General features: G+C 36.1%; 2 protein-coding genes across 3 annotated transcripts; one reads left to right on the top strand and one right to left on the bottom strand.

The window, feature by feature from the left end:
* Positions 1-1446: 1446 nt before the first annotated feature.
* LOC113324674 (uncharacterized protein At3g28850-like) lies at positions 1447-3211 on the top strand. The gene has a single exon (XM_026572972.1). The coding sequence runs from the start codon at positions 1640-1642 to the stop codon at positions 2807-2809; it is 1170 nt and encodes a 389-aa protein (XP_026428757.1). The 5' UTR covers positions 1447-1639; the 3' UTR covers positions 2810-3211.
* Positions 3212-4096: 885 nt separating this feature from the next.
* LOC113324673 (probable ADP-ribosylation factor GTPase-activating protein AGD11) lies at positions 4097-8618 on the bottom strand. 2 transcript variants are annotated; one of them, XM_026572971.1, is made up of 10 exons: positions 8421-8618; positions 8073-8252; positions 7643-7738; positions 7446-7530; positions 6794-6869; positions 6357-6520; positions 6001-6268; positions 5724-5840; positions 4848-4943; positions 4097-4686 (listed from the first exon to the last, which is right to left on the bottom strand). In XM_026572971.1, exons 2-10 carry the CDS (start codon positions 8140-8142, stop codon positions 4405-4407), a joined length of 1254 nt encoding a protein of 417 aa, XP_026428756.1. In that variant the 5' UTR covers positions 8143-8252; positions 8421-8618; the 3' UTR covers positions 4097-4404. The 2 variants fall into 2 exon arrangements, with proteins under 2 accessions (XP_026428756.1, XP_026428755.1); XM_026572970.1 differs by having other exon boundaries at positions 8073-8237.
* Positions 8619-27076: the final 18458 nt, after the last annotated feature.

Below are 27076 nucleotides of genomic sequence, written 5' to 3'. Positions count from 1 at the left end.
TGGACGAGGTCCTGGGTTTTTTTTTTGCAGTTGCGGTTTCCTCGTAAACACAATTCTTGTGTTTATTCGTGTGTGCTTTTTACTTTTCTGTATCTTTTGATTGTTAAAAAGTACTACACAGGTTCAACGCACTTCAAAACAAAAAAAAAAAATTGATGGTGTATTTGGTATCCTTCCCTTTTTAATATTATCATCATTTCCAGTAAAAATAAGGTCATCGACATAAAGACAAACAAATTGTGTTTGCAAGGACATCTAATAAAACCTTCTTTTGTATAGTAAGATTTTTGCAACTATACATAGCTCATGGAGCTTGTTCTAGTACATATAGATCGTTTTTTAATTTGTATACTTTCGTTTTTTGACCTTTCTTCTGGTAGTCAGGAGATTGATCGACAAAAACTTCTTCAATAAGCTCGTCATGTATAAAAGTTGACTTAACATCAAGCTGGCATATAATCCATTATTTGTGTGCTGCGGGAGAAACCACCAAATAAGTTGTCTCCAACCGTGCCGTAGGTGTAAATACTTCATTATAATCCATGCCATATTCTTGAGTGCCTTTGCTACTAAACGAGCTTTGAGCTTTTCTACTTCACTATGTATATTAGGATTTGTTTTATGAACCCATTTCACGCTCACTTTCTTTGCTCAAATAGGAAAGTTACTGAGTTCCCAATTACTGTTTATTTCAGTGGCTTCAATTTATGCGTTCATTGCTTTTCTCCATACTGCACTTTTCGCGACATCCTCAAAGTAAGTTGGGTCTGAATAAACAAACATCGATAGTGATTCTTCTTCTTCTTGCTCTTTTCAGAAATCCCCTTGTTGCGAATATAATTTCGGTAAGTAAGAATTCGTTGCTCGGACTTGAATAGATTTTAAAACGAAAATATATGTACAAATTTGTCACAAGATGTTCGAGAGGTATTGGGACTAAGGACTTGGCCAATTCTTCATGCATGTGGTATATTTTATTTATTCTTAACAATTACTGCTCAAAATATAAATATATGGTCGGATGCAACGTTTGTCTCTCAAAATGTTATCTGACCGTTCAAGTTTAAAACCCATTCTGTTTTGTATTATAGATAGATGCAAAGTAAAAGTTTAACCAAATTAAATACTAAGCACGAGGTTTATTCTGCTCATTATTAAAATAATTCGCTAGCTTTAGTCTGTTTATCGTGACTTAATGTCATTGTTGAGATGTTATAATAACAACTATGGTCGTGTATCCCTTATCGTATGAGTATACATTATGTATCATTTTTTATACCAGTAGGTTATTAAGGTAAAGAATCAGCCAACCACCCACAAACCGCAATCTCAACTATAAGCGGGCATTGATCACATCATATCTCTCACGCGCTTTCTCTTTCTCTCTCTCCATCCAACATTCTAAAATTTCATCACCTTCATTTCATTTGCTTACTATCTAAGCTTTTTATCTTTCTTCCAACACCACGCAATCCACACTTTAATTTTTTGTCCAAAAATTAAAAAAAAAACAATTATCAAATCAATCAAAATAAAAAGTCATGCAGAAATTTACAAAAAAAGACAAACTTTTTATAATTCTCTTTTTAATCTACAAAAATCTAACTATTCTCCCAATTCCTAAGTCCTAACCATATTCATGGGCTGCTCTGTTTCTCGACCTGATCAAACCCTAATTTCTTCAACCTCTAATAACAACATCGAAACCTTTTCATCTCCGTCCGTTCAGAAATTCTCAAAGAATCAATCTTTCTGTATTGTTCATCATCCGCCTCTTAAGAAAGGTGATACCCATCATCTTGTTTCCTTGACTTCTACAACCTACGGTTCTCTTCTTCTTATTGATTCAAACCCTAGTTCTCCAATTTCTTCACCAAAATCTCCGTCTCCATCATCATCGCCTGATTCTGTTATTAATACCTGGGAACTTATGGATGGTTTAGATGATTATGATTATTCTGTACCTAAAAAACCTGTATTATTAGATCGATCATATTCATGGGATTCGTCAAAGAAATCTTGTTTTGAAAAACAAGGGCCTCTTAGGAACGGATTAGTCAAAGGGAATGTTATGAAATTATGTAGTGCTTTTGAGGAAGCTAAAATTTCAAGACAGAATTCCAGGAAGGAAAATGAATCAGCTAGACCCCTGTGGAAACATTTGTCAGAAGAATCTCTTCTTGCCGATATGGATCCAAATGTTGCGACTAGCTTCAGACGAGCTGTTTCTTCTAGGCAATCAGGGGGGTTTCATTCATCTAAATCCATGGTTGTCAAACCTAACACAACAACATCTTCCTCCTCTTCTTCACTTTCTAGGTTTTCTCCATTTATGGATGAAAAGGTTCGATTAAAAGGGGCTGAAGATAGGATTGTTATCTATTACACTAGTTTAAGAGGAATTCGTAGGACATTTGAAGATTGCTGTACTGTAAGATCAATATTTAGGGGATTTAGGGTTTCCATCGATGAGCGTGATATATCCATGGATTCTGCTTATAGGAAAGAATTACAAACTGCATTAGGTGAAAAAACTGTTAGCTTACCTAGGGTATTTATTAAGGGAAAATATTTGGGTGGTGTTGAAGAAGTTAAACAGCTTCATGAAATTGGTGAGCTGGTTAAGCTTTTAGGAGGTATTCCAGCTAAAGATCCTAACTTGGTTTGTAGTTGTGGGGATTTGAGGTTTTTGCCTTGTTCTAATTGTCAAGGAAGTAGAAAGATATTTTCCGAGGATGACGAACAGCTGCGGAGATGCCCGGACTGCAACGAAAATGGATTGATTAGGTGCCCTGACTGTTGTAATTGATACTCAGGTAAAACATTACTTATGAAATAGGAGAGTATGGATTTGGTGCCTCTTCTTCAATTTATGGTGATTATATATTCAATCATTGGCTGAAAGTTCTACTACTTCAATTGGTTTGGAATTTCTATCTTTATATATTTTTGAGGGTTTTGTCTTGAACCCCTTTGTTGTGTTCACCTTTCTCATTGTAAATGTACCATTGCTTTAACAGTGTCCAGGGAAAGAAAACCCTGAAAAACTTAAGAGTGTTCCTTGTTCATGGTTTATCTGAACAACATGAGAATAAAAGCATACTCTTCTCTAGTTACTGTATATATTTTGTTGGTGTTTGCTTGTTTACAAAATTTGTGCTGCTTGGCATTCATTTTAATTGAAATAAAATTCCTGTGTTGCTTGTGCAAATCTTTTTTACGTTCCATCATGAAGAGAAGATAAGAATAGGGTTGATTGTCAAGCATAACCTGTTAGTATAATTGTGCCTTCCATGTAATTAGGTTATGCTGAAATTAGGGGTGATTATCCTCCACAAGTTTTGTGCTTCAGTACGAGTACCCCTAGATTCTTAACTGCAAGGTATGGCGAATCACTGCATTATTATAGGCAGTCCGAGAGAACGATGAAGATGAGGAAACCAGCCACCTTACTTTTTCTGTCGAGGACAACAGTCTGTATCAGTACCTCGGAGGAAAAGTTAGATTATATGAGGATAGACCACTTATTGCTGCTCGACCTGCCTTCTCCAATGTTTTTGGTTTCTGCATCAGCTTTTCTTTTGGACCAGCTTGTGTTAAACAGAGGGTTGCTTGAGAATTTGCATGTATAGGCAGAACATGCTTGTGCTGGCTTGCTTGGTTTGGTTGGTACCTGCCAATACCAGGCCAAAGCAAGAGAGTCTCTTTAACAGAAACTAAAGTATGAGTTCAGATTGTTCCGTCTTCAGAAGGAAGATGGAAAAATGGGGGAAAGCCATGATTTTATCCTCATTTTGAAGAGGTCAAAAGTTCGAATGAAAAGCTCCGCTCAGTTTGCTGGGGAAGAAGTTGCTTTACCGATTCAAATCAATCTGGCGCGACTATATAGTGTTTTTTTATAGTGCAATCGTCCTAGTGCTTATATATATATATATATAAAAAAAAAGTTTCCAAGGTCCTTATTTAAGCTGGGAAAATACACAAGCCTCTGTTAAACACCCAACTCATACAACTCCTTTACGATTATGCAACATAATATCAAAACTGAGATTTCAATATCATTTTTGACCATGATGAATGGTTCAGCTCACTCTGCTTGGTAAAAATCTGCTTCCATTTACAAATAGTAACAATTGATGTTCGAGTACAGTTAAGGATATCCTAAGAACACAGTGTACAGCTGACTGGGGTGTAAAATTTGACTATGGTTACACAAATACATACATAAAGGGGGGTACTCAAAGATAAATAGTCAATTTTACAACAACAAATCTTCACCATCTGGCGACTTATCAACAGGCAGCTTCAATGAATAAACACAATTGATGAAGGGCAGAAATGTGGAATGCGTTGACCGTCCATGTGTAAACTTCGTTCTCTCTTGAACTTCTCTGTTGAGCCATGCTATTGACTGAGGGGAACGCATTCAAGCTCAATTTGCAGTACACCCCGTTCAACATTTTGCAGCTTAAGAACGATCTCTTGTTTAACTTTCCCATCTACAAGGTTGATCACACTGTCTTTTACTAGGGTATTATCTTTGGTTGCTATCCATTTGCCTAGCTGCATGGATTCTGTTATACTAGAGTTTTCATATGCTTTGGCAGCTGAAACTAAGGGTTGTATATCGATTTCGGCTTCGCCCATGTGATCATCTGTTGTGAATGTATCCTTGTCATACACTTGCTGTGAATTGAGTAACAGACAACAACAAAAGAAAAAGAGCACTTAGCAGACAACATTTGCAAATACAAGTGAATTCAGATGGTTCGCTCTAAAAGCCGATGTTTCTTGTGTTGTTCCAGTACAATGGTGATGATGTTTTCTAATAAAAATTGTAATCTTACCAATTTTAGAGGTGGAATTGGATCTGGAATAGATAGCATTAGTCTTTCGTTCCACACCGGGTTAAGACTGCTCTTTATTACACGTGTCTTCATTGACTGCATAAGAATTTGACAATTTTTATGAGCACAACAAAGTAACTGTAAGAAGAGTTTACACCTGTGACGTAACTGCATGGGATTCTTCCAACAAAACCAAAATTAGATGCATATTTCTTTTAATAAATGAGAATGAACTATTTTAAATGTTTTCAAGATCAGTGGAGTTCGACAAGTTTAGAAGCAGGGAAGAACGTTCTGAAAGACCATGTTCTCTTCTCTTTCCTCTATTATGTTGCTACCTGTTACTGAAAATGAAACGCTACGTTAATAAAAATGAAACCCTATCTTTGCTCTCTTGTCCTCTCCAATTATTATTCTGTTTCTGGGCTCTGTCCGTGCAGTCTTGTCCTCTGCTATCTTTGTTTCTCAAAGACATGGGAATAACAGAGGATAGCGAACACCTTCTCCTTGCTCTACTGTCTCTCTTACCTGAGCAAAAACAAACCTTCGGCCCTCCTTTACTATTCTGTTTTCTTGGCTCTCTAAGTGCTTTTTCTTCGCAGTTCGCACCAGTTCTTGCATACTTCGTTTCTTTCGGTAAATTTCTCTTACTCATCGAAACAAAGAATAGGAGTTACAGAGGATGAGAAGAGGACCTTCTCTGGGAAAGACATAAGCAGGAGTGAAGTTGTCTATTTACATACATAACTAATAGTTCTAAGGAGCGCCAAATATTGGTTCTCCTTTGAAGCAGCATACTCGCATTTTCCTTACAAATTCAGATGTGTTTATATTGCGATAATAATAATGGTCCGAGCACCAGGGGGAGTGACTTACTTGCTGACCAAGTGAGAGAATGACGTAAGGATCGCTAGTCATCACATCGCGGACAGCTAAGTTGGTGCCCCTTACAATGTTGACCTTTATCAACCCAACAAATTCAACCATACCAGGCTGTAAACATGCAATATCTTGATTAACATTGATCAATCATAAAATCAGGATCTAAGGACAGTTTGTAAAGGGAAAAGGAAGAGAAAATCAAGCTGACGGAAGCCAACTATATTATGTGGGCTAAGCAGAAGCATGCTAATCTACCAAGAATTAGTCATACCGATGTGTTATTGTTGCAGTGACTGCTGCTGCTGTTATTGCTATTAGTTGAAGTCATTTTTCTAGAAGGTTTGTACTCAGGCTCCTTTCTTCTCCAACTGTTACGAAATGCTTGCCCTAAACCATGTATACGGCTTGTGGTAGCCTGTTTATCATAGTGTCTCTTGTCATGTAGAGGTCCAGAGTGAGAATGACCATGCCTTGTAGATTGAACAACTAGCGCTGTCTGTAATGAAGAGTCTAAAAACTGTTGCTGCTCATATTTTTTCCTGAGTATTTTGAGAGATATTTATCCTGATTCAGATTTATAAAGTTTTTTTGCATAATTGATAAAACCTCTTGAGGTTTAGATTTTACCTAATGAAATCTGCGCGTTCTTCTATCGAGGAATCTGGTTTTGGTTTTTTGACGTTGTCTGGTAGCAAAGCTTCGTATTTCAAGTTTGCTGCAGCATTTCCACCCAAATCAACCAACAAATCAACTTGTTCATCTGACCATTCGTCTAACTTCACTGATAGAACCTATTCACAAGCAGTTTATCTGGAAATCAATAAAATAGAACTAAATATAGTTCACACAAGACAACAGTATATTCTGACAGGTCCACGCGGAATATGGAAATCGAATGGATGCTACATTTTTCTCAAACAAGGAACTATATAAACCATAACCCCTAAATGCACCCAATAAAAATTGCACTTTCCAAGAATGGATAAGATGTGTTAAATCAGATAAAACTGTATGACTTAACAAACAAGGAAGTGTACTAATAATATTGCATTCAGATTCCATACCTTCGATATATGAACTCCAAGGTTTCTATGAACGCCTGAACACTTGATACATATAAATACTCCAAGACTTAAAGATCTGATTCAAACAATGGGTTTCTTTAGAAATACTATGTACAAACAAAGGAACATCCAACTGACAGCTCATGAAACTTCGACAGTGGCATTCATGTATCAACATTTGAAGCATGTGATCGTAAAAGAATGACTAACAGCTCATGTAAATTCGATAGAGGTATTCATGTATCTACATTTGAAGCACGCAATTGGATTGGAATTGCCAGTTAGATAAACACAAGAACATAACATTAGTAATACTATTCGCATTAAGCGTATAGTCTCTTTTCATGCTTACTGATATTCTTCTAAATGGTGAGGAAGTCTTACTCAAGAAAATAAATCCGTTTGATAATCTCCATGTTGATTATGCATACATGACTTGATAAGAGTGTGATGAGGTGGCGTGAACCAAAGTGAAAACAAATGCGAGAGGTTTAGGTATAGTTGCAACAAAAAAAAACTAAAATGAAAAATTATAGTGGAAGAAGCATCATAATGCTATATCATTTTTCCTCGCCAAGCTTATGAGTAGTGGACTAGCATAATTAAAGTGAGCAAACATTAGTGATATAAGCATCTAAAGCAGGAAACTTACACCCATTTCGGATCTGGAGAGCCACAATCTGCACAAATTGCATTGCTTGGTTGACCTAAAAGATCTTCCAACCTTCCAAGCGGTCCTGATTTCACATAAAGTTCACTCCATTTTGGTTTTGAAAGAGAAAACATAAACAGAAACCCGAGCGTAAGTAACTTAGAAATCTAGAGTAGAAATAACAATACATGGTGTACCTTGAGGACCAGTAGGAAGAGTCTGGTCTTTCTTTTGGCTCCGCACTAGAGCAACTGCTGGATTGCGCGGATACGGTATAGCTAACGGGCAACATTCTGATTCAGAGCACATAATCAAATGCATTAATTTTCATATTGTTGGGTCTCTCACATGTACAGAAACTTTTTATCACTGACCATGTGTAACCCCGCATTAAAAGTTTAACCATATATAGAAATCTAAAAAGACATCTGAAGTTTTATAACATATCGTTTTTGATATCGATGATTCATCAGAGCTTCCCTACACTAATTATCTATTTCCCAATACCTCACAACATATCCACATTAATGAAGATAACAAAATTGAAATCCTTACTTTAACCAACATATACCAAAAACAATCAAACAACATGCAGATATATAGAATTATATAGAAAGAGAGACAAACCTCCAATAAGACAGTCATCATCTGTATTATCTTGCTTGGTAGAGATGATATTCTCGTGTTTGGTTGTCATAGTAAAATCTGGTCTGGTACCAAATTATTACAATTCCAATAATTCCAGACCCTATTCATTAAATTCTGCGAATTAGAAGCTCTGCTGCCTCTCCCCTGCAAAAACAAGGTCTGTTTCTTGCTTACACAAATTTAATACAACAAACATTAATAAAAAACAATATCCATTGTAGAAAACTACTGTTGATCCCTTTGAAATTCAAACTTTTGTCGGCAACATTGCAAAAGAAGTGAAATTTTTGTAGATTTTCAACCACAAATAAAGCTTTTGAAATGTACCTTGAAAAATGAATGAGTATCATGGAGAAATCCTTTCGAAAAATTTGATCAACAGAGATGAATGATGATGATTAAATGTGGTTTGCGTCAGATCTTGCTTTATGAATTTGTTTTTTACAACATTATTTTTGTCTGTAACTTTTTGTGAAAAACCTAAGACAAAAAAAAATTGGCAGCAAAAAGTCAAGGCCGGAGATTCGGAAGAACGAAAAAGAAAAACAAAATGGATTTCCATTGTTTATTTTACTATACATAGATACAAGTAGGGCTGCACAAAACCGACTCAACCCACCAACCCAATCCACATCCGCCTGAAATTATCCATATCCAACCCAACCCATTTTGGAGCGGGTCGACTATGGGTCACAACATGAAAACCCATCGTATGGTGGATTGACTGTGGGTGACAGCTTCCCTCACCCGACCCAACCCACCCACCCTCCTAAATATTTCTAAGTTAATTCTAACCCTTAGATTACCTATCCTAGATGAACCATAGCCGTTGAAGTAATGATATGTAATCCCTAACCCTAATCACATCATCACCAGTACAGTAGCAAACCAACAACCGAAGGTGAGACTAGGAATCATTGTAATTACTAATTAGGGTTTTGTTTCCTGAGATTGATTTTGGGTTGGCTTATTTCGATTGGGTTCTTAATTCTTATTTCAATTTTGTTTCTTCTTCGCAACAAGGTGCAATAATATATTACCATCAACTGAAGCCGCAGTATATGAAGTAGAAACTGCAAAGAGAATAAGTCTGTAACTGTAATGTAGTGTTCATTGTATTTGATGGTGGGTAACCCACCACCCACCCTATCCAACCCACCGTAATGTGGGTCGGGTGAAAACCGACCCATTGTAGTGTTGGGTTGGTTGCGGGTGACAACTTCTGCTACCCACCATCAGTGAGTTGGGTGGTGGATGAGGCCAAACCCGACCCAATTCAACCGATGTGCAGCCCTAGATACAAGGGATGATCTGGTGCTTTACCACTTAATGCTTCTTATCTCCACATCTTCATTGTTTGGCACGTTGAAATCTATTTATGGGGGTGTATTCGATTAGGATTTATATGGATATTTAACAATCCTAAAAACTCATAGGTATTTGATCAGAATATGTAAGAAATCATGAAATATCCATGGTATTCAAATAAGATTTATTTAGATTCCACATATATCCTAAGTATTCAATTCATTTAAGATTTCTTAGGATAGTTGCGGGCCAAGATATATATGTTTTGTTATCTCATATCAATCTCAACCCAGATCATATGAGTTTCATAGATTTCAACGGACAAATTATTATTTTGTTGGTTTTTCTTTTTTCACATGTTATGTTGTTCCACCACTGTGACCCACCACCACCGCTACCGACCACTACCACCACCACAAACCGCCAACCCCCCCCACCACCACCACCACCAACAACCACCATTGACCACCAACACCGACCACCAACACAGCTACCATCGCCCACTACCAAAAACCACCACTGACCGCGAGCACCCGCCACAAACAACCACCACCGCTACCGCCGCCACCACCACCACCGCCGCCGCCGCCACATGCACTAACCACCAACCACCACCAACACTTATTGGTGGTTTAAAAAAAAAAGAAGCATGATAATCTTTGTTTTTTCAATTATATTACGATCTGGTGATCCACTTTAATTTTTATTATGGCTTAACCTGTACCGTAATGGCATGGGTATAATTTTTATTTGATATGCATTTTTTGATGTTTGGATATTAGATATAATACTTACTATTTGTCGTGTTACCCTCCTTATTTTTGGTCTTCATTCTACAAATCCTTTCTCATGTACCCATATATGATTTATTTCTATTTTGAAACGTTCACATCTTCTGAAATATGTTAGAGTTGTATCTTCAAGCCACAAATTTATCATAATTAATCTTCACACACTCTGTCCCAAAAGAAAAATAAAAAACTGTTATAGTATTTTATAATTTAAAGAGGCATCTTATGAGTCATTTGGAATGATGTTGCACTTCTGTATTTCCCTTATCTTAGTGAATGTGCAAAACCAAAACATTGAACTATGTTAGTCACTAGGATATGACCCGTGCCGTAGCTTTCGTCTGTTATTGCTGCCAGGCTTCATGTATGCATCTTAGATAAATGTAAATTTTGTAACGAATTCGTCTATCTTAGTAAGAGAAGGCAATTTATAGGTCTGATTTTTTTCACTAAAAAAAATAATCATGAAGAACTATTTTTTATTTTTTATTTGTGCTTGGCATGCAAGGAATAGAAGAACTGTCCACAAAGTTGAAAGATACGAGCCTAATCACTAAATCATTCGATTTGATTCACGTCAATGGCGTTAATTTAAGAAATTTAAAATATATGCATACAAAACCGTCCATAATGTTAAACACGATACTTAAATTATTTCATGATTGTAATATTCCTATCTTATTATCAAAATCTAAAATATAGGCAAAATAACCATTAAACACAATATTAAAAAAAAATCGATGAAGTTTGCATACAGAAACTTGGGAGTGAAACAATTTTTTTTGGTTCTATCGTTTAGTCAGGCACTTAATTTTCGCTCTTGTCACCTGATTCTCAATCATAAAATGATGTTTGTTCGCTTTAAATGGGAGCGGAAATTTCCCTTATTCTTCCTTACCAAATCAATTCCCCAAGCTCCAGTTACCCGTCGGTCGTGGCACTGAGTTGAAGTCCGCTTTTAGTTCTTTCCAGCCTCTTGCAGTAAATTTTCCATAAGATACAACCCGTAATCCAGAATTTGTTCTTCCATTAGATTTTTTATCCCATATTGTTTGTAAGCTTGTGTTCGAGATCAACACATATATCCAGCCCAGGAGCTGAGCCAAAAGTTATAGGAAGGGGGTGCAAAAATTTACTAATGGGGAGTAAAAAAAAATTAAGGGGTGCAAAAAAGAAAAAATGGGCTTAGATATCAAAAGAAAGATATTTTATACGGGCCTAAAATAGTCTTTGGAGCCAGCTGGGCAGGGGTTCACGTGCACCCCCTTGTCCAGTCCAAAATTTTCCCAAAGAATTTCCGATTTTGTCGGGCTATATTGAGTGAGTATAGCAGTAGCTGGCATCGCCGCCTCTTCTAGGAATTTCTCCCATTCTCCGTCGTTTTCCAATAGACCCAGTGCCAAATACTCATTTCGTGCCATGCTCGGGAAATCATGACCGAAGTCATCCAGACTTCCCTTTCCACCATGTCAGTCAGCTGATTAAAGCTCTTGTACGTGATTTTTGGCATGGTTTTGGAGGTGCTACATGTGATTTGGTTTGCCATTAGTGTGTTCCGCATGGTTTAAACAGATGAACATAACTATCTGGATATAGTTTTTCCATAATTAAAATAATCTAAATCAAACAACTTTTATAAACCTAAAGCAGGGTTGAGTAGTAGGATGTGGTCACCATGATAAATGGTAAAAATAAAATATTTAGTTTGTGGATCGGAAATTCGAGAAAAGAATGTGATCTGAAAGGAAATTATCGTGAGCTTTATATTGGCCAAATCGGGGGTATCATAAATAAATAGAAATTTTATTTTGTTTAGTTTCCAATTTTAGGATCTAAAATATGAGAAGAAACCAAATATAAACTTTTTTTAGTGTTATTTGGTTTGTCGCTATTAAAAACCAAATATGAGGGTCGTAATTACTTCCCAGTAATTACGTATAATATGTTTTACGTTAAAAAATTTGTAGCAGATTAGAACATTAGAGCCAAAGGTTTGAAAGTAGTTATACCACTATTTTTCTAAGCCCTTGTTTTTTAGTTATAATAAAATATTTGTTGTAAAAAATAATGAGACATTAATGATATGATAAGTAAATTTTGGCCGTTAGATGTATTTTTAATCTCAATCACAACCATCGCCTGTGAGAAACAACCAATTAATAGTTTCCATCGATACGGTTTTTATAAAATATTTTATTAATGAAATTATAAATTTTTTAGATTAATTAATAAATCATTCATCATAAGCAATTAATGAGACACTGATAACAAAACACTAATAATAACATTTAAATTGAACAAACCACGACCGTAGATTTATCTTTTCCCTAGACAAATCCTGACCACTCTTTATCTTGGCTAACTTAACCAAACTGTGTTATGTATTCTAGATTAATCTGAATTAAACTTAATACAATCCATTGTAATCCAAATTATATATCTTTAAGAATATTTCAGATTCTTTTAAGAAATATTATAAATCCACTAGATTCAGGTAAACTAGTATCCATTTTTATCTGTGTAAATCTTGATCCAATACACCCCTGCTAATTTGGTGGTTAAATTTGGAAATCGCCTGACTCAGTGATTTTGCTTGTACTCGGTCGAAGTAGAGGTATGATTGATAGCGGATTCACTCAGTGCGGTGAATCTTGGATCTGGTCTCCATTTAGCCGCGACCGCAACAGTGATAACTTTAGGCTAACTTGAATTTCCCATTTGTAATAATTCACAATTTCACATTAAAAGACCTGGCCAAATTGGGGTATATCCAGATTAATTGGTATGTACCTAATGAGACAAAAATGAGTTTATTTTGAAGTAAAACACAAATTCCCTTGACCACATATTTAAAAACGGGCACCTAGCTCAGTTAGTCATCCCTGTTTCCCAAAGTTTCATGCGCTCCACAAGGTCACAGGTTCGATCCCCCAATGGAGTAATATTGCAGGAATTAAAATGGAAGCTAGAGTTAGCTTGCCCCCTTTGTGACACAATCTCAGCCTCCCCAATCCGCTTCGGCTCCCTTGACTGGGTTACCCATGAGGCTCGCTGGTAGGCTAGCACGGCCACCTGTTCAATTAATGTAATAGTACTCTGTTGGAGCTTAGCTTGTTAAGCTTCCGACTAGTTAATGTATTAATCTTTATCTAATAATAATAATTTATATTAACAAATAAAATATTTACCATTGCTTATATAAGAAGAGAAGATTCTCAAGAATAAACAAACTAGGTGCAATCAAAGTTTCAACAATCGTTAGTCAATCAAATCAAATCGAATAACATTGCAATTATCTAGTTTCCCACCAACAGTACTCGTAGAGATTCTTGATCCCACAAAAGCCTGAAAATGAGCGGTCCTAAGAGATTTCACCTAATTAATATACTTTTCTCTCCGAATAGACAGCTCCACCAAAAACAACAAGAAATGAAGTTTTCTGGCTCTTAGGATAGTATGCAAGAAATGCAAACTTAGGTATTTATAGACCAAGGATGTTTGGACACCAAACAATTTCCAAACCGAAAATATTCTCAATATATGCAATGAATGCCCAAATTTGGTTTTCCTAATTCAATAAATGTTGGTCCAATATTTCCGAAATCTTTCATAAAAAATCTCCAATTAGTAAATGCACATTACTAATTTTTATTTTCTACAGCTATGCATTAATTGCTGATAATTTAAGCATATAAAACTGAAAATCTTAATTTAAAGATCTTAATTTATTTCGGCACATGATCACCTTGAGTATCAAGGAATATCTTTGAATAATAAATGATAAGATTTACTGCTCGTGTTCATAATATGTTGACATCTTTACACTGCAGATCCTTATTCCAAATTTACATGGATTTGCATCTTGGAATCGGTTCTACTACACTCCCAAACAAGTTTAGAATTGGTTCTACCAGAATTCTAATACTACTATGTGATCGGTCAAACTAAGTCACAATGGTTAGTTGTTATCGGTCCTACCAAGTCACATACATGGGTTCAGATCGGTTATACCAATCACTAGGATTGGTTCAACCTAAACGTGGTACCTACTTGTGATCGGTCACATAAATCACTAGGATCGGTCATACCAATTACAAGGATCAGTCACACAACAACTTATGATCGGTCACATCAATTACCAGAATCGGTCACACCAATTACAAGGATCGATCATACCATCTCATGGTGATTACTTAGGATCGGTTACACCAATTACCAGAATCGGTCATACCAAATCATAAGTCTAAGTATTGTGATCGGTTATACCAAGATACATAACCTGAGTTAAGATCGGTTCTACCAACTCACACATTGGTCATCCAAAGAATACACAATGAATAGCCGGACCAATAAACCTATTGACTTTCCCTTTCGATTTATCAAACAAGTTCATGAACGTACTTCCTTTAGATAAATGTAAAACATTGTTTCCAGGGATGAAGTCTGAAAAAGCGGGGGTCTAACAACCTCGCCTAATATTTCATTTACGCAATCTGTATGGACAAACATCAATACAATTCCAAAAGAATTAACTAGACAGTCAGACTCGATCAATGGAAATATATCCAAGAGTTGTATCTCTGTTTCACAATGTAATCAGCAAATCAAATAGATACAAATCCGCGAGCCTGATTATGATGTGAAACAACTTGAACGGTACCAAATACCAATGTTCAAGTGTCAATCAGTTTATATCAAAAACCAAAGGTTGGATTATCTAATTGATTAAACTACGCACAACATGTGATATTTCAATTATATAAACAAATATAATGCGGAAAAGAAATAACAGAGACACCAGAAATTTTGTTAACGAGGAAACCACAAATGCAGAAAAACCTCGGGACCTAGTCTAGATTTGAGCACCACACTGTATTAAGCCGCTACAGACACTAACCTACTCCAAGTTAACTTCGGACTGGAATGTAGTTGAGCCCTAACCAGTCTCACACTGATCAATGTACAGTCGCGTTCCTTACGCCTTTGAATCCCAGCAGGACTCTGCGCACTTGATTTCCTTAGTTGATCTCACCCACAACTAAGAGTTGCTACGACCCAAAGTCGAAGACTTGATAAACCAATCTGTCTCATACAGAAAAGTATATTGGATAGATAAATATGTCTCCCACAGAAATACCTATGAGTTTTGTTCCGTCTTTTGATAAATCAAGGTGAACAAGAACCAATTGATAAACCGGTCTTATATTCCCGAAGAACAACCTAGTAATATCAATCACCTCACAGTAATCTTAATCGTATGGTAGCTAAACAAGATATTGTGGAATCACAAACGATTGTAAGAAGATGTTTGTGACTACTTTTTATCTTGCCTATCGGATATTAAATCTCGAGAAAATCTTAAAGAAGATAGTACTCAATATGATAGAAAATAACAAGATCGGAACAAAGCAACTACAGAGAAAATAATTGGGTCTGGCTTCACAATCCCAATGAAGTATTCAAGTCGTTAACCTAAATGGTATTGGAAAAACCTAAGGTTAAAGGAGAATTGACTCTAGTCGTAACTAGTATCACACATGAGGTGAGGGGATTAGGTTCCCAGTTGCTAGAGTTCTCCCTTATATAATCTTCAAAGCATTCAATATTCACCTTTTGATAAAAACCTGATTAGACTCAAGCTAATATCTTTCAACCGTTAGATCGAACTTAGTTTGTTACACACAAATGAAAAGTTACTTCATTTAGATATGATTAACCGTACGAAAACGTGTGCACCTCATTGGCTCAACAATAGTTAACCGAAGATAGCCATATGTCATATCAACCTAATTCATATTAACCATAACTAGTTCAAATGACTCAAATGAAACTAGTTTTAGAGTTGTTCAATTATTTATATTCTCATAGAAGTATACAAGACACAATTGAAGCAAAATCAATTTTGATTCACTTGAATCAATTCATGAACATTATAGTCACGGTTTGCAAAAGATTGCATTCCTTAGTATATAAATGTATTAGTTCATGAACAAACCGATTTTAGAACATAACCTGCTCAAGTATGCAAACGGGTACGCATACCTAAGTGGTCGAACTAAGTTTGGGTTCGCCAGTATGCGAACGGGTTCGCATACCTCCAAACTCAATTGAATTTCTCGGAACTGAAATTACGCCAGTATGCATACAGGTATGCATACTAAGTTCCCGGACTTTCATTAACCAACCAGTACGCATACGGGTATGCATACTATGGTTCCCGGACTTGGAATAACATGCAACAGTTTAGCATACAAGTACGCATAATGTGTTATATTCAATCATGGTTAATTGTTCTAAAATCCCATTTCAATCATTGAAACATTCTTAGAAGACGACACTGTCTCACACAAACTATTAGCTTCAAAGTAATTTTCAAGTGGTCGAATGATCAATACGAAACATTATGAGTCTACATCAAATGACTGTCTCACACAAATCATGTAAGATGTTACCATGCGATTTTCACATGATCATCTTTTAACTTTCATCAAGAATATAAGATGAACTTGGTTAAAGCGAAAGCTTACCAACACATATTTCGAGAAATATGCAAGCGAGTTAAACTCAGCTCGAAATATCAACTGTGTATAATCTAAGTCTATATAGCTATACGATTTTTGTCTCAAATAGGAGATAGAGTAGATAGTCTTTTGAGTGATAGATGAGTTCAAGTCTCCACATACCTTTTGTTGATGAAGTTCCACAAGCTCCCCTTAGTAGTTCTTCGTCTTCAATCGATGAACACCGTGAAGTCCGATGCTCAGCTACACTTACTATCCTAATCCGAGACTTAGTTATAAGTAGACTAGAAATCAAGACTTATAGTTTTGGCAACTAAACTTGAAAAAAAAGATTGAGATAGAAACGCTTGCGAGTTCGACCGAGCAGTGCTCTAACAGTCTCCCCATTTGTCAATTTTAGTGGAAAAACTCAGTACATATGGATTAAAAAATAATAAACTTTGTAGCTTCTCATCCAAATGCTTGATTTTCCTGATTCTTCAACATGACTCGAAATCTTCGTCACTTCCAATTACTCCAGTGATTCTGAACGTGTTCCACTCAGCATTATAGTTGTTGAAGATCCGTAGCTATAACAATATATAAAAACAAGATGTTTTCATATTGTTATACAGTGTCATAGTATTATTACATAGCATCAAATTCCAATTGTATCACAACTTTGACAACAATACTATGGTGATATGTATGACTCCCCCTTAGTCAATACTTCATCTCATATGAAACCCATTTCCCCTTACATAATGATCTTTAAATCATTTTGTAGTGTGAACTACACATTAATTCTCCCTCGTTTTTTCAATGTAAATTGGCAAAGGTCCGAAAACTAGTGGGATCATAATGAAATTCTCATAGAGATTCTTCATGACTAAAGGAAAATATATCAACTTTTTTTAGATGCAATCATATAGTCGAAACTAAATGCATTCACCAAGGAGTTCATAAAGATACAAGAAAAATCCTACGATATTCCACATCCGCACTCCCTCAAAGATTTTACAATTAAGTACAAGTTCAAATAAAAACTCTCCCCCATAAAATGTCATTCCCGGAAGAACAACAAGAGCAACCTTACTTTTGCAAGAAAATAAGGATTTCTTTGGACATTAACAAATTACATGAAACATGAATTTGTATCCAGAAAACTCAATTAAATTAACCACAAGAGAACCCATGATTAATTTAATCGGAAATGTTCAATATAAGAGAACTTACAGAGCCGCACAGTACTTTTCACATAGAAGTGGATCAGGGAAAGATCAATACTGCGGAATATTCAAAGATTCATTCTATTTTGTTTTATCAATATTTGCATAATGATATGAGAGATTTAATATTTGTAATCAAAATTTCATCCTATCTTCCATCAATATTTGCACAATGACACAATAGGCTTAACTTTTGACAAATATGGGACAATCATAGTTCACGGACGCAAACACACATATCCCATAAAAGAAAATTGCAAGGAAGAAGAAATCTTCTATTTAAAAGGAAGAAGATATGGAAAAATTCCCCAAAAGACCTTTGACACAAACCCTAACAGAAAGAGTTTAGATAGGAAGACCATCCAAGTGTTCAGAAATGGTTCATAGCTCGATAACCGAAATTAGAGCAATTTTAGGGAGATACATGAACAAGTCAGTCGAAATATTTTCGCAACCCTCTTGGAGATTATAGTTCTTGCCCAAGCGAAAAAAAAAAAGACAAGAACAATCTTAAAACTTACAATATGTAATTTCTCCCTCCTAAAGAAAGATCGGGAGGTTTCACAAGAGAGGAGGATATTTCTGTTAAACCTTGTTTCGGGTTACTTTTTGTGAAGTGAGAATCCAAAAAGGATATTTTCCTTTCCTTTATTTTTCTGAAGATATTGTTTATCGATTTTTGCATGCTATGAATGGTTCTGAAAATCTCTTTGGACAATGACATAGATTTCTTAAGAGATTTATTTTTCTTCTTCTGAAAACGTGATTTAGAAGAAGTCTTTTTAAGAACCTTTGTGCAATCCGTTTTTGGGAAATCCTGATTTTTATTCTAAGTATACTCAATATTTGTTGTGAGTTTTACCATGTCTCTTTCATTATGAGATAGATTATGAAAAAAGCGGGGGTCTAACAACCACACCCAATATTTCGATTAGCAATCTGTATGGACTAACTCCAATATACTTTTAAGAGAATCAAATAGACAGTCATACTCAATCTTAATAAAAGTATATCAAAGAGTTATATCTCTCTTTCTTGATTCAATACTTACTCAAGCAAATAGAAATCTGCGAGTCTAATTGAATACAAGAGAAATCACTTGAATAGTACCAAAGACCAATGTTCAAGTATCAACCAATTTCAATCAACAACCAAAGGTTGGATTTTCCAATTGACCGATTCAACGCACAACCTGTGATATTTCAATTATATAACAAAATATAATGCGGAAAAGAAATAACACAGACACCAGAAGTTTTGTTAACGAGGAAACTGCAAATGCAGAAAAACCCCAGGACCTAGTCCAGATTGAACACACAATGTATTAAGCCTCTAGAGACACTAGCCTACTACAAACTAACTTCAGTCTGGACTGTAGTTGAACCCCAATCAATCTCACACTGATCCAAGGTACAGTTGCGCTCCTTATGTCTCTGATCCCAACAGGATACTACGCACTTGATTCCCTTAGTTGATTTCACCCACAACTAAGAGTGTCTACGACCCAAAGTCGAAAACTTTAATAAACAAATTTGTATCACACAGAAAAGTCTACGGTAATAGATAAATCTGTTTCCCGCAGAAATACCTACGAGTTTTTGTCCCTTCTTCTGATAAATCAAGGTGAACAGGAACCAATTGATAAACCGGACTTATATTACCGAAGAACAATCTAGTATTATCAATCACCTCATAATAATCTTAATCGACTAGCGAAAGAAGATATTGTGGAATCACAAACGATGAGACGAAGATGTTTGTGACTTATTTTATATCTTTCCTATCGGATAAATCAATCTCAATCCAATCCTTACGATTGTACTTAGTACGATAGAAACAGCAAGATCGGATCACACAACTACGAGAAAGTAGTATCGGTCTGGCTTCACAATCTCAATGAAGTCTTCAAGTCGTTAACCTACAGGGTCTCGGTAGAAACCTAAGTTTAAAGGAGAATCGACTCTAGCTAATACAACTAGTATCACACAGAAGGTGTGGGGATTAGGTTTCCCAGTTGCTAGAGTTATCCCTTATATAGTCTTTCAAATCAGGGTTTGTAATCAGCGTTAGCTTAGTAACAAAGCATTCAATATTCACCGTTAGATGAAAACCTGATTAGATTCAAGCTAATATCTTTCAATCGTTAGATCAAAACTTAGATTGTTACACACAAATGAAATGAACGTTTATCTAGGTTTGTGTAACCGTACCCAAACATGTACATCTAGTTGGTTCAGGAGTAGTTAACCAAATGGTTAGCCATATGAGCACTTTCATATCAACCATATTCTTCTTTACCACAACTAGTTCAAATGACTCAAATGAACTAGTTAGAGAGTTGTTTAATTGCTTAGATCTTTATAATAGACACAACTGAAACAAAAACGATTTGATTCACTCGAATCGATTCATGAACTTTATAGACACGGTTTACAAACTTGCATTCCTTAGTTTATATAAGTTTAAGTTCACGAATAATCGTTTTTAGAAAATAACCAACTTAAGTACGCGGACTGGTACGCGAAATTAAGTACCCGGAATAAGTTTGTTTTCAATTTACAAACTCCAGCAGAAATTCTCAGGATGAGAACCTCCGACAGTACGCGGACTCTAGTTCTGGTTTTCCTGAGCAGTAAAGTACGCATACTTTGGTTCAAAGAATAAGGACTTATACGTGTATGAGTTACCGCACAATGCTTATATCCAACCATGGTTATATAATCTAAACTCTCATTTCAATCATTGAAACATTCTTAGAGGACGTTATATAGTTGTTGTTCACAAACCATTTTTCGTCAAAGCCATTTTCAAGTGATTGAAACATAACATGACTTTCGTCGCTAGTAAAGATGAACTTGGCCAAAGCGAAACCTTACCAACACATATTTCGAGAAATAGATAAACGAGATAAACTCGGCTCGAAATAGCAAATGTGTATAATCAAAGTCCATATAGAAAAATGATTTTTGTCTCAAGATAGGATATAGAGTAAATAGACTTTTAAGTGATAGATAAGTTCAAGTCTCCACATACCTTTTAGTCGATGAAGTTCCACCAGTTCCTTGAGTAGTTTTTCGTCTTTGTATGATGATCGCCATGGAGTCTTGAGCTCGACTACACTTTTTATCCTAATCCGTGACTTAGCTAATAGTAGACTATAAATCAAGACTTATAGTTTTGATCACTAACATTGACAAACATGCTTGAGATAGCAACGCATGCGAGTTACCGAGCAATGCTCTAACAAATTAGAACACGAAAAAAAATAAAGGAGTAATATCCTGATTTGGTTTGCAAGAACTTATCGAAGAGCATCAATCTTTCTTTTTAAAATCACGATTGCGAGAAGTCCGATTTTCTTGTCTTAATGTTTTCAGTTGACATTCCAGATTTTCAATCCTTTTAATCCAGGCTTCCTTTTCCAGTTGGAAATTTCTCTTAATCAAGTATAGATGTTTGGTCAAGAGATTGAATTTTTCTTCTGGAGAAGTTTGATTATTTATCATGGAATGGTCATAGCTGTTGGAAGAACAAGAGTGATTATCAGCAAAATAAGTGAGAAAACTTTCACAGGTTTCTTCCCCAGGACAGTAGTCAAGAGTGGCTATCCATGCTTTGGTTATATCACTCATTTCCTTATCAGGAACACCCGAAATGTGATGATTTAGCACATGGAAAGAGTTTCATTATCATAGTTTTTGTGAACTTTTTTTATCCATTTAATTGATTGAGGAAGATTTTTTAGGGTTTTCTTTAACTGTTATACACACAGTGGAAGAGTAGAATTAAAGCAATTCGCATCCTTCAGATAAATCAATTTTGGACATAGAGAACTTTCATTAGAGGAAGAAATGAAATTGCAACTCATTCGAAGTTTTTCTCTTTTACTAAGTTCAAGATAAAAAAATATTTATCTTTCCTACCAGAGAATTTCTGGATAGAGTATCAAGGTTGTTTCCTTCAACGATGGCATGTTTCTTAGAATCGTATTTGGCTGGAAACGATCTGAGAATTTTTATCACAATGTCATTTTCGGGAATAGTCTTACCTAATGCAAAAGATGCATTAACAATTTCATACAATTTGTGATTGAACTCGTCAAATGAATCTTCATCGGCCATACAAAGGTTTTCCCAATCAGAATTTAGGTTTTGAAGCCTAGATTCCTTTTCATATGTACTCCCTTAGAATACAGTTTCTAACATATCCCACGCATCTTTAGACCGAGTGCACGTTGTCACATGGTGATAAATATCTGGGGTAATGGCATGAATGATAGCATTTAAACCGTTAGAATTTTGTTTTGCAACGAGAATCCCATTAGGTTCATATCTACCAATATCCTTTGCAATAGAGACAATGTCTACTGTAACCATTAGAGGATCATATCCATTAACAACATAAACTCATGATTGAAAATCACGCGCTTGAAGAAAGACACGCATAACAATTTTCCAGCAAAAGTAATTTGAGCTATCGAAGACTGGTGGTACGTTTACTGAGATAACACTTCTGTCCATAGAGTCAGATCGCTACAAACACAAACTTATAAGGTCTTAAACGTGTTTGTATGTTCTGATACCAATTGAAAAAGCGGGGGTATAACAACCTCACCCAATATTTCGTTTAGGAAATCTGTATGGAAAAACTCCAATATAATTCCAAGAGAATCAACTAGACAGTCAGACTCAGTCAACGGAAATATATCCAAGAGTTGTATCTTTGTTTCACAATGTAATCAACAAATCAAACAGATAGATATCCACGAGCCTGACTATTATGTGAAACAACTTGAATAGTACCAAAGACCAATGTTCAAGTGTCAATAATTTATATCAACAACCAAAGATTAGATTATCTAATTAATTGAACTACACACAAACTGTGATATTTCAATTATATAAACAAATATAATGCAGAAAAGAAATAACAGAGACACCAGAAATTTTGTTAACGAGAAAACCGCGAATGCATAAAAATCCGGGGACCTAGTCCAGATTTGAGCACCACACTGTATTAAGCCACTACAAACACTAGCCTACTCCAAGTTAACTTCGGACTGAAATGTAGTTGATCCCTAACCAATCTCACACTGATCAAGGTACAACCGCATTCTTTACGCCTATGAATCCCAGCAGGACTCTGCGCACTTGATTCCCTTAGCTGATCTCACCCACAACTAAGAGTTGCTACGACCCAAAATCGAAGACTTGATAAACCAATTTGTCTCACACAGAAAAGTCTATTGAATAGATAAATATGTCTCCCACGGACATACCTATGAGTTTTGTTCCGTATTTTGATAAATCAAGATGAACATGAACCAATTGATAGACATGTCTTATATTCCCGAAGAACATCTGATTATAATTTTGATTGTTGTTGTAGTAATGAGGTTCAAACTCTCGGACTTGTGAAGATTAAATTTAAAGATTTAATAAAATTATATACAAAAATATTAACAAAGTGGGCGAGAGGTAACCAAGACACTAGATTCCACTATTACACATGAATGATGTCAAATATTTCATAACTCTAATTATCCTTTTAATCCTTTATTTCTTAATCCACAAATAATCAAACATATTCTCAAAAATTAATTGTATCCCTTAAGCATAGATTATCTAACCAAAGCATAACCTATCTAATTGAATCACAACTAATGAAGAAAATTATGTAAACTTTTAAGAACTCTGCAAAAGCAGTGATTGAGTGAATTATAATTAAATATTAGAGAAAATGAAATAGTTACCCACTGTTCATGTGTGAATAGCTTCATCCATTGCCTTGGTTACGAGAGAATTAGCCGCTCATCATGTTGGAAACACGCTCAAAAGTTGATTTCATTTATGCTCAAAGGGTTACAAATGATGAATAAGGGAGAATTATAATAAAATCGGGTTTGAAATGCTTATAACTATTGCAAAAGCCGTTACAAAGAGCCGTTACAGTACTGTTGCGTTTTTTAAGTCTGTCTCTGATCTGCGACCAACAATATGAGTCGCTGACACTGTTTAAAAACGACGGTTGTGGCGAGTCTATTCTTCGTGTTCTTCAGTGTTCTTCAATGGCAGCAGCAGCAGGTGGTCTCTCTGCAAATTCGATTTTTTGACTCTGTGGTGCTCTAAACTTCTCCCAATCTCTCCCTCTCACTTCTCTATGATCCCCTCACCCTATATATACTCAATAGCATCAAAATATCACGCCATAACTCTCACAAATTTTCATTAAACTCGGCAGTGAAGAAAAATATTCTAGGAATATTTTCTTCCCTGTTTTAGCTTCTCACGTGTTTCTACAGCTGCAAAATATCCTCATTTATCTTCTTCACAGTCCAGAGTGTTGCTAGAGTCATCATACACGAGCAGAACACGCATAAATCTTCCAAAACCCGTGAACTATTCTTCTCATGTACAGGCTGTCCTGATTCCTTGTCACGGATTTTCCAGCCAAATTTGATCGAAACAAACACCCATACCAGCTCTTTTATGACATATCACAACTACCCATAAAGTTTCATCCCTTTAGTCCACCTAGAACATCTTCAAATTTCGATCGAAACATTCTCAGAGAGCTGCCACATTTTTCCCGCCAATTTTTAAGTTTCAAATGAAGAAGATGGTGTCCCCCTAACCAGCTGTGGGGTGCGAATAACAGCTGCCTTTTTGGGGTGCCCCTTAGCCAAATCTGGGCTTCGTATAGCAAGTGTCCTCTGGGGGTGTTCCGAGTGATTTTTCGAGCCGATTTTTCCAACAATATTTATTTTTTAAAAATACCTAAAAATACACAAAACACCATAATAAGGACGAAAACGAGTACCAACAATACGAAACATTGAGGACAAATTAGACACATAAATGCGTCTATCAACAGCCTAGTAATGTTAATCACCTCATAATAATCTTAATTGTATGGTAGCGAAAAAAGATGTTGTGGAATCACAAACGATGAGACGAAGATATTTGTGACTACTTTTTATCTTTCCTATCGGAGATTAAATCTCGAGCAAATCTTAGAGAAAATAGTACTCAATATGATAGTAAACAACAAGATCAGAACATGAAACTACAGAGAAAATAGTTGGGTCTGGCTTCACAGTCCCAATGAAGTCTTCAAGTCGTTAACCTACAGGGTTTTGGAAAAACCTAAGGTTAAAGTAGAATCGACTCTAGTCGTAACCAGTATCACACATGATGTGTAGGGATTATGTTTCCCAGTTGCTAGAGTTCTCCCTTATATAGTCTTCAAATCAGGGTTTGCAATCAATGCTACCTTGGTAGCAAAGCATTCAATATTCACCGTTAGATAAAAACCTGATTAGACTCAAGCTAATATCTTTCAACCGTTAGATCAAACTTAGCTTGTTACACACAAATGAAAAGTGACTTCATTTAGATATGAGTAACCGTACGTAAACGTGTGCACCTTGTTGGCTCAATAATAGTTAACCGAAGTTAGCCATCTGAACACTTTCATATCAACCTAATTCATCTTAACCATAACTAGTTCAAATGACTCAAATGAAACTAGTTCTAAAGTTGTTCAATTATTTATATTCTCATAGAAGTATACAAAACACAATTGAAGCAAAATCAATTTTGATTCACTTGAATCAATTCATGAACATTATAGTCACGGTTTGCAAAAGATTGCATTCCTTAGTATATAAATGTATTAGTTCATGAACAAACCGATTTTAGAACATAACCTGCTCAAGTATGCAAACGGGTACGCATACCTAAGTGGTCGAACTAAGTTTGGGTTCGCCAGTATGCGAACGGGTTCGCATACCTCCAAACTCAACTGAATTTCTCGGAACTGAAATTACGCCAATACGCATACAGGTATGCATACTAAGTTCCCGGACTTTCATTAACCAACCAGTACGCATACGGGTATGCATACTATGGATCCCGGACTTGGAATAACATGCAACAGTTTAGCATACAAGTACGCATAATGTGTTATATTCAATCATGGTTAATTGTTCTAAAATCCCATTTCAATCATTAAAACATTCTTAGAAGACGACACTGTCTCACACAAACTATTAGCTTCAAAGTAATTTTCAAGTGGTCGAATGATCAATACGAAACATTCTGAGTCTACATCAAATGACTGTCTCACACAAATCATGTAAGATGTTACCAGGCGATTTTCACATGATCATCTTTTGACTTTCGTCAAAATATAAGATGAACTTGGTTAAAGCGAAAGGTTACCAACACATTGTTTTGGGGTAAAAACTGTTTTTGCCGGTTTGGGTAAATTTGGGTGTGTTATTGAGAAACGAATTTAGACCTAAAAAAATGCACTGCACGGGAGTACTTTAGATTCGAGAGATCAATCTGCACAATCCTGTCCTAAGCCAAGAAATGGCCGTTCCAGTCTTTCTTCGGTCACAAAGTGAAGGAGAAGGGTTGGTCTTGGGGAGGGAAGCGAAGAAGGTGTTGAGACATGGCTATTCTGATTAATCGTACGTCAGTTAAATGATGAATAATCATGTATGGAAAGTTAAGTCACGAGACTTTCCTTAGGAAAATGGCGTGTGACGCTATTAGGTTAGTCTTGGTTGGTCACCTGAGACTTGTTATAGGCCGGTTAACTCCGTGGCGAAGTTGGACGGCTGAGATTCTAATTTATGAGAGAAGGTGGTCGTTGATTATGGCCACATATTGTTGGAGCCAGTAGTGGCATAATGGCGCCTGTCAGTGGCATAATGGTGCAGTGGCACCTGCCTAAATTAGGGTTTGGCATGCCTTAACCCTAATTAGTATGTGTGGCATGTGTCGTAGCGGCCCTTCCTAGATTAGGGTTTGGCATGCCACAATCCTAATTAGCGCGTGTGGCATGTGGCGTAGCGGCCCTGCCTAAATTAGGGTTTGGCATGCCGCAACCCTAATTAACGCGTGTGGCATGTGGCCGCGGCACGGTGACGTTTTTTGTGCAGATGGTGCCATGGCGGCATCAAAGGAATTATGGCAGGGCCATAATTCGGCAACGACACAGGCGCAAGGATAGCCATGGGTGGCATGGCACCTTTTTTAGGGTTTTATGGGTCTCGTATTGCTCGTGGCATGTTGTGGAGCCAAAGTGGCGTAATTTGAGCCACAACCAAAAATTAGGGTTTCGACTAATGCCATTAAAGTAAGAAC

The sequence above is a fragment of the Papaver somniferum genome, chromosome 11 (genome assembly GCF_003573695.1).
Source record: "Papaver somniferum cultivar HN1 chromosome 11, ASM357369v1, whole genome shotgun sequence".
In the NCBI taxonomy this organism is placed as follows: Eukaryota; Viridiplantae; Streptophyta; class Magnoliopsida; order Ranunculales; family Papaveraceae; genus Papaver; species Papaver somniferum.
Note: the sequence above shows the minus strand (reverse complement) of the source record. Positions and strands in the feature narration are given on the sequence as shown.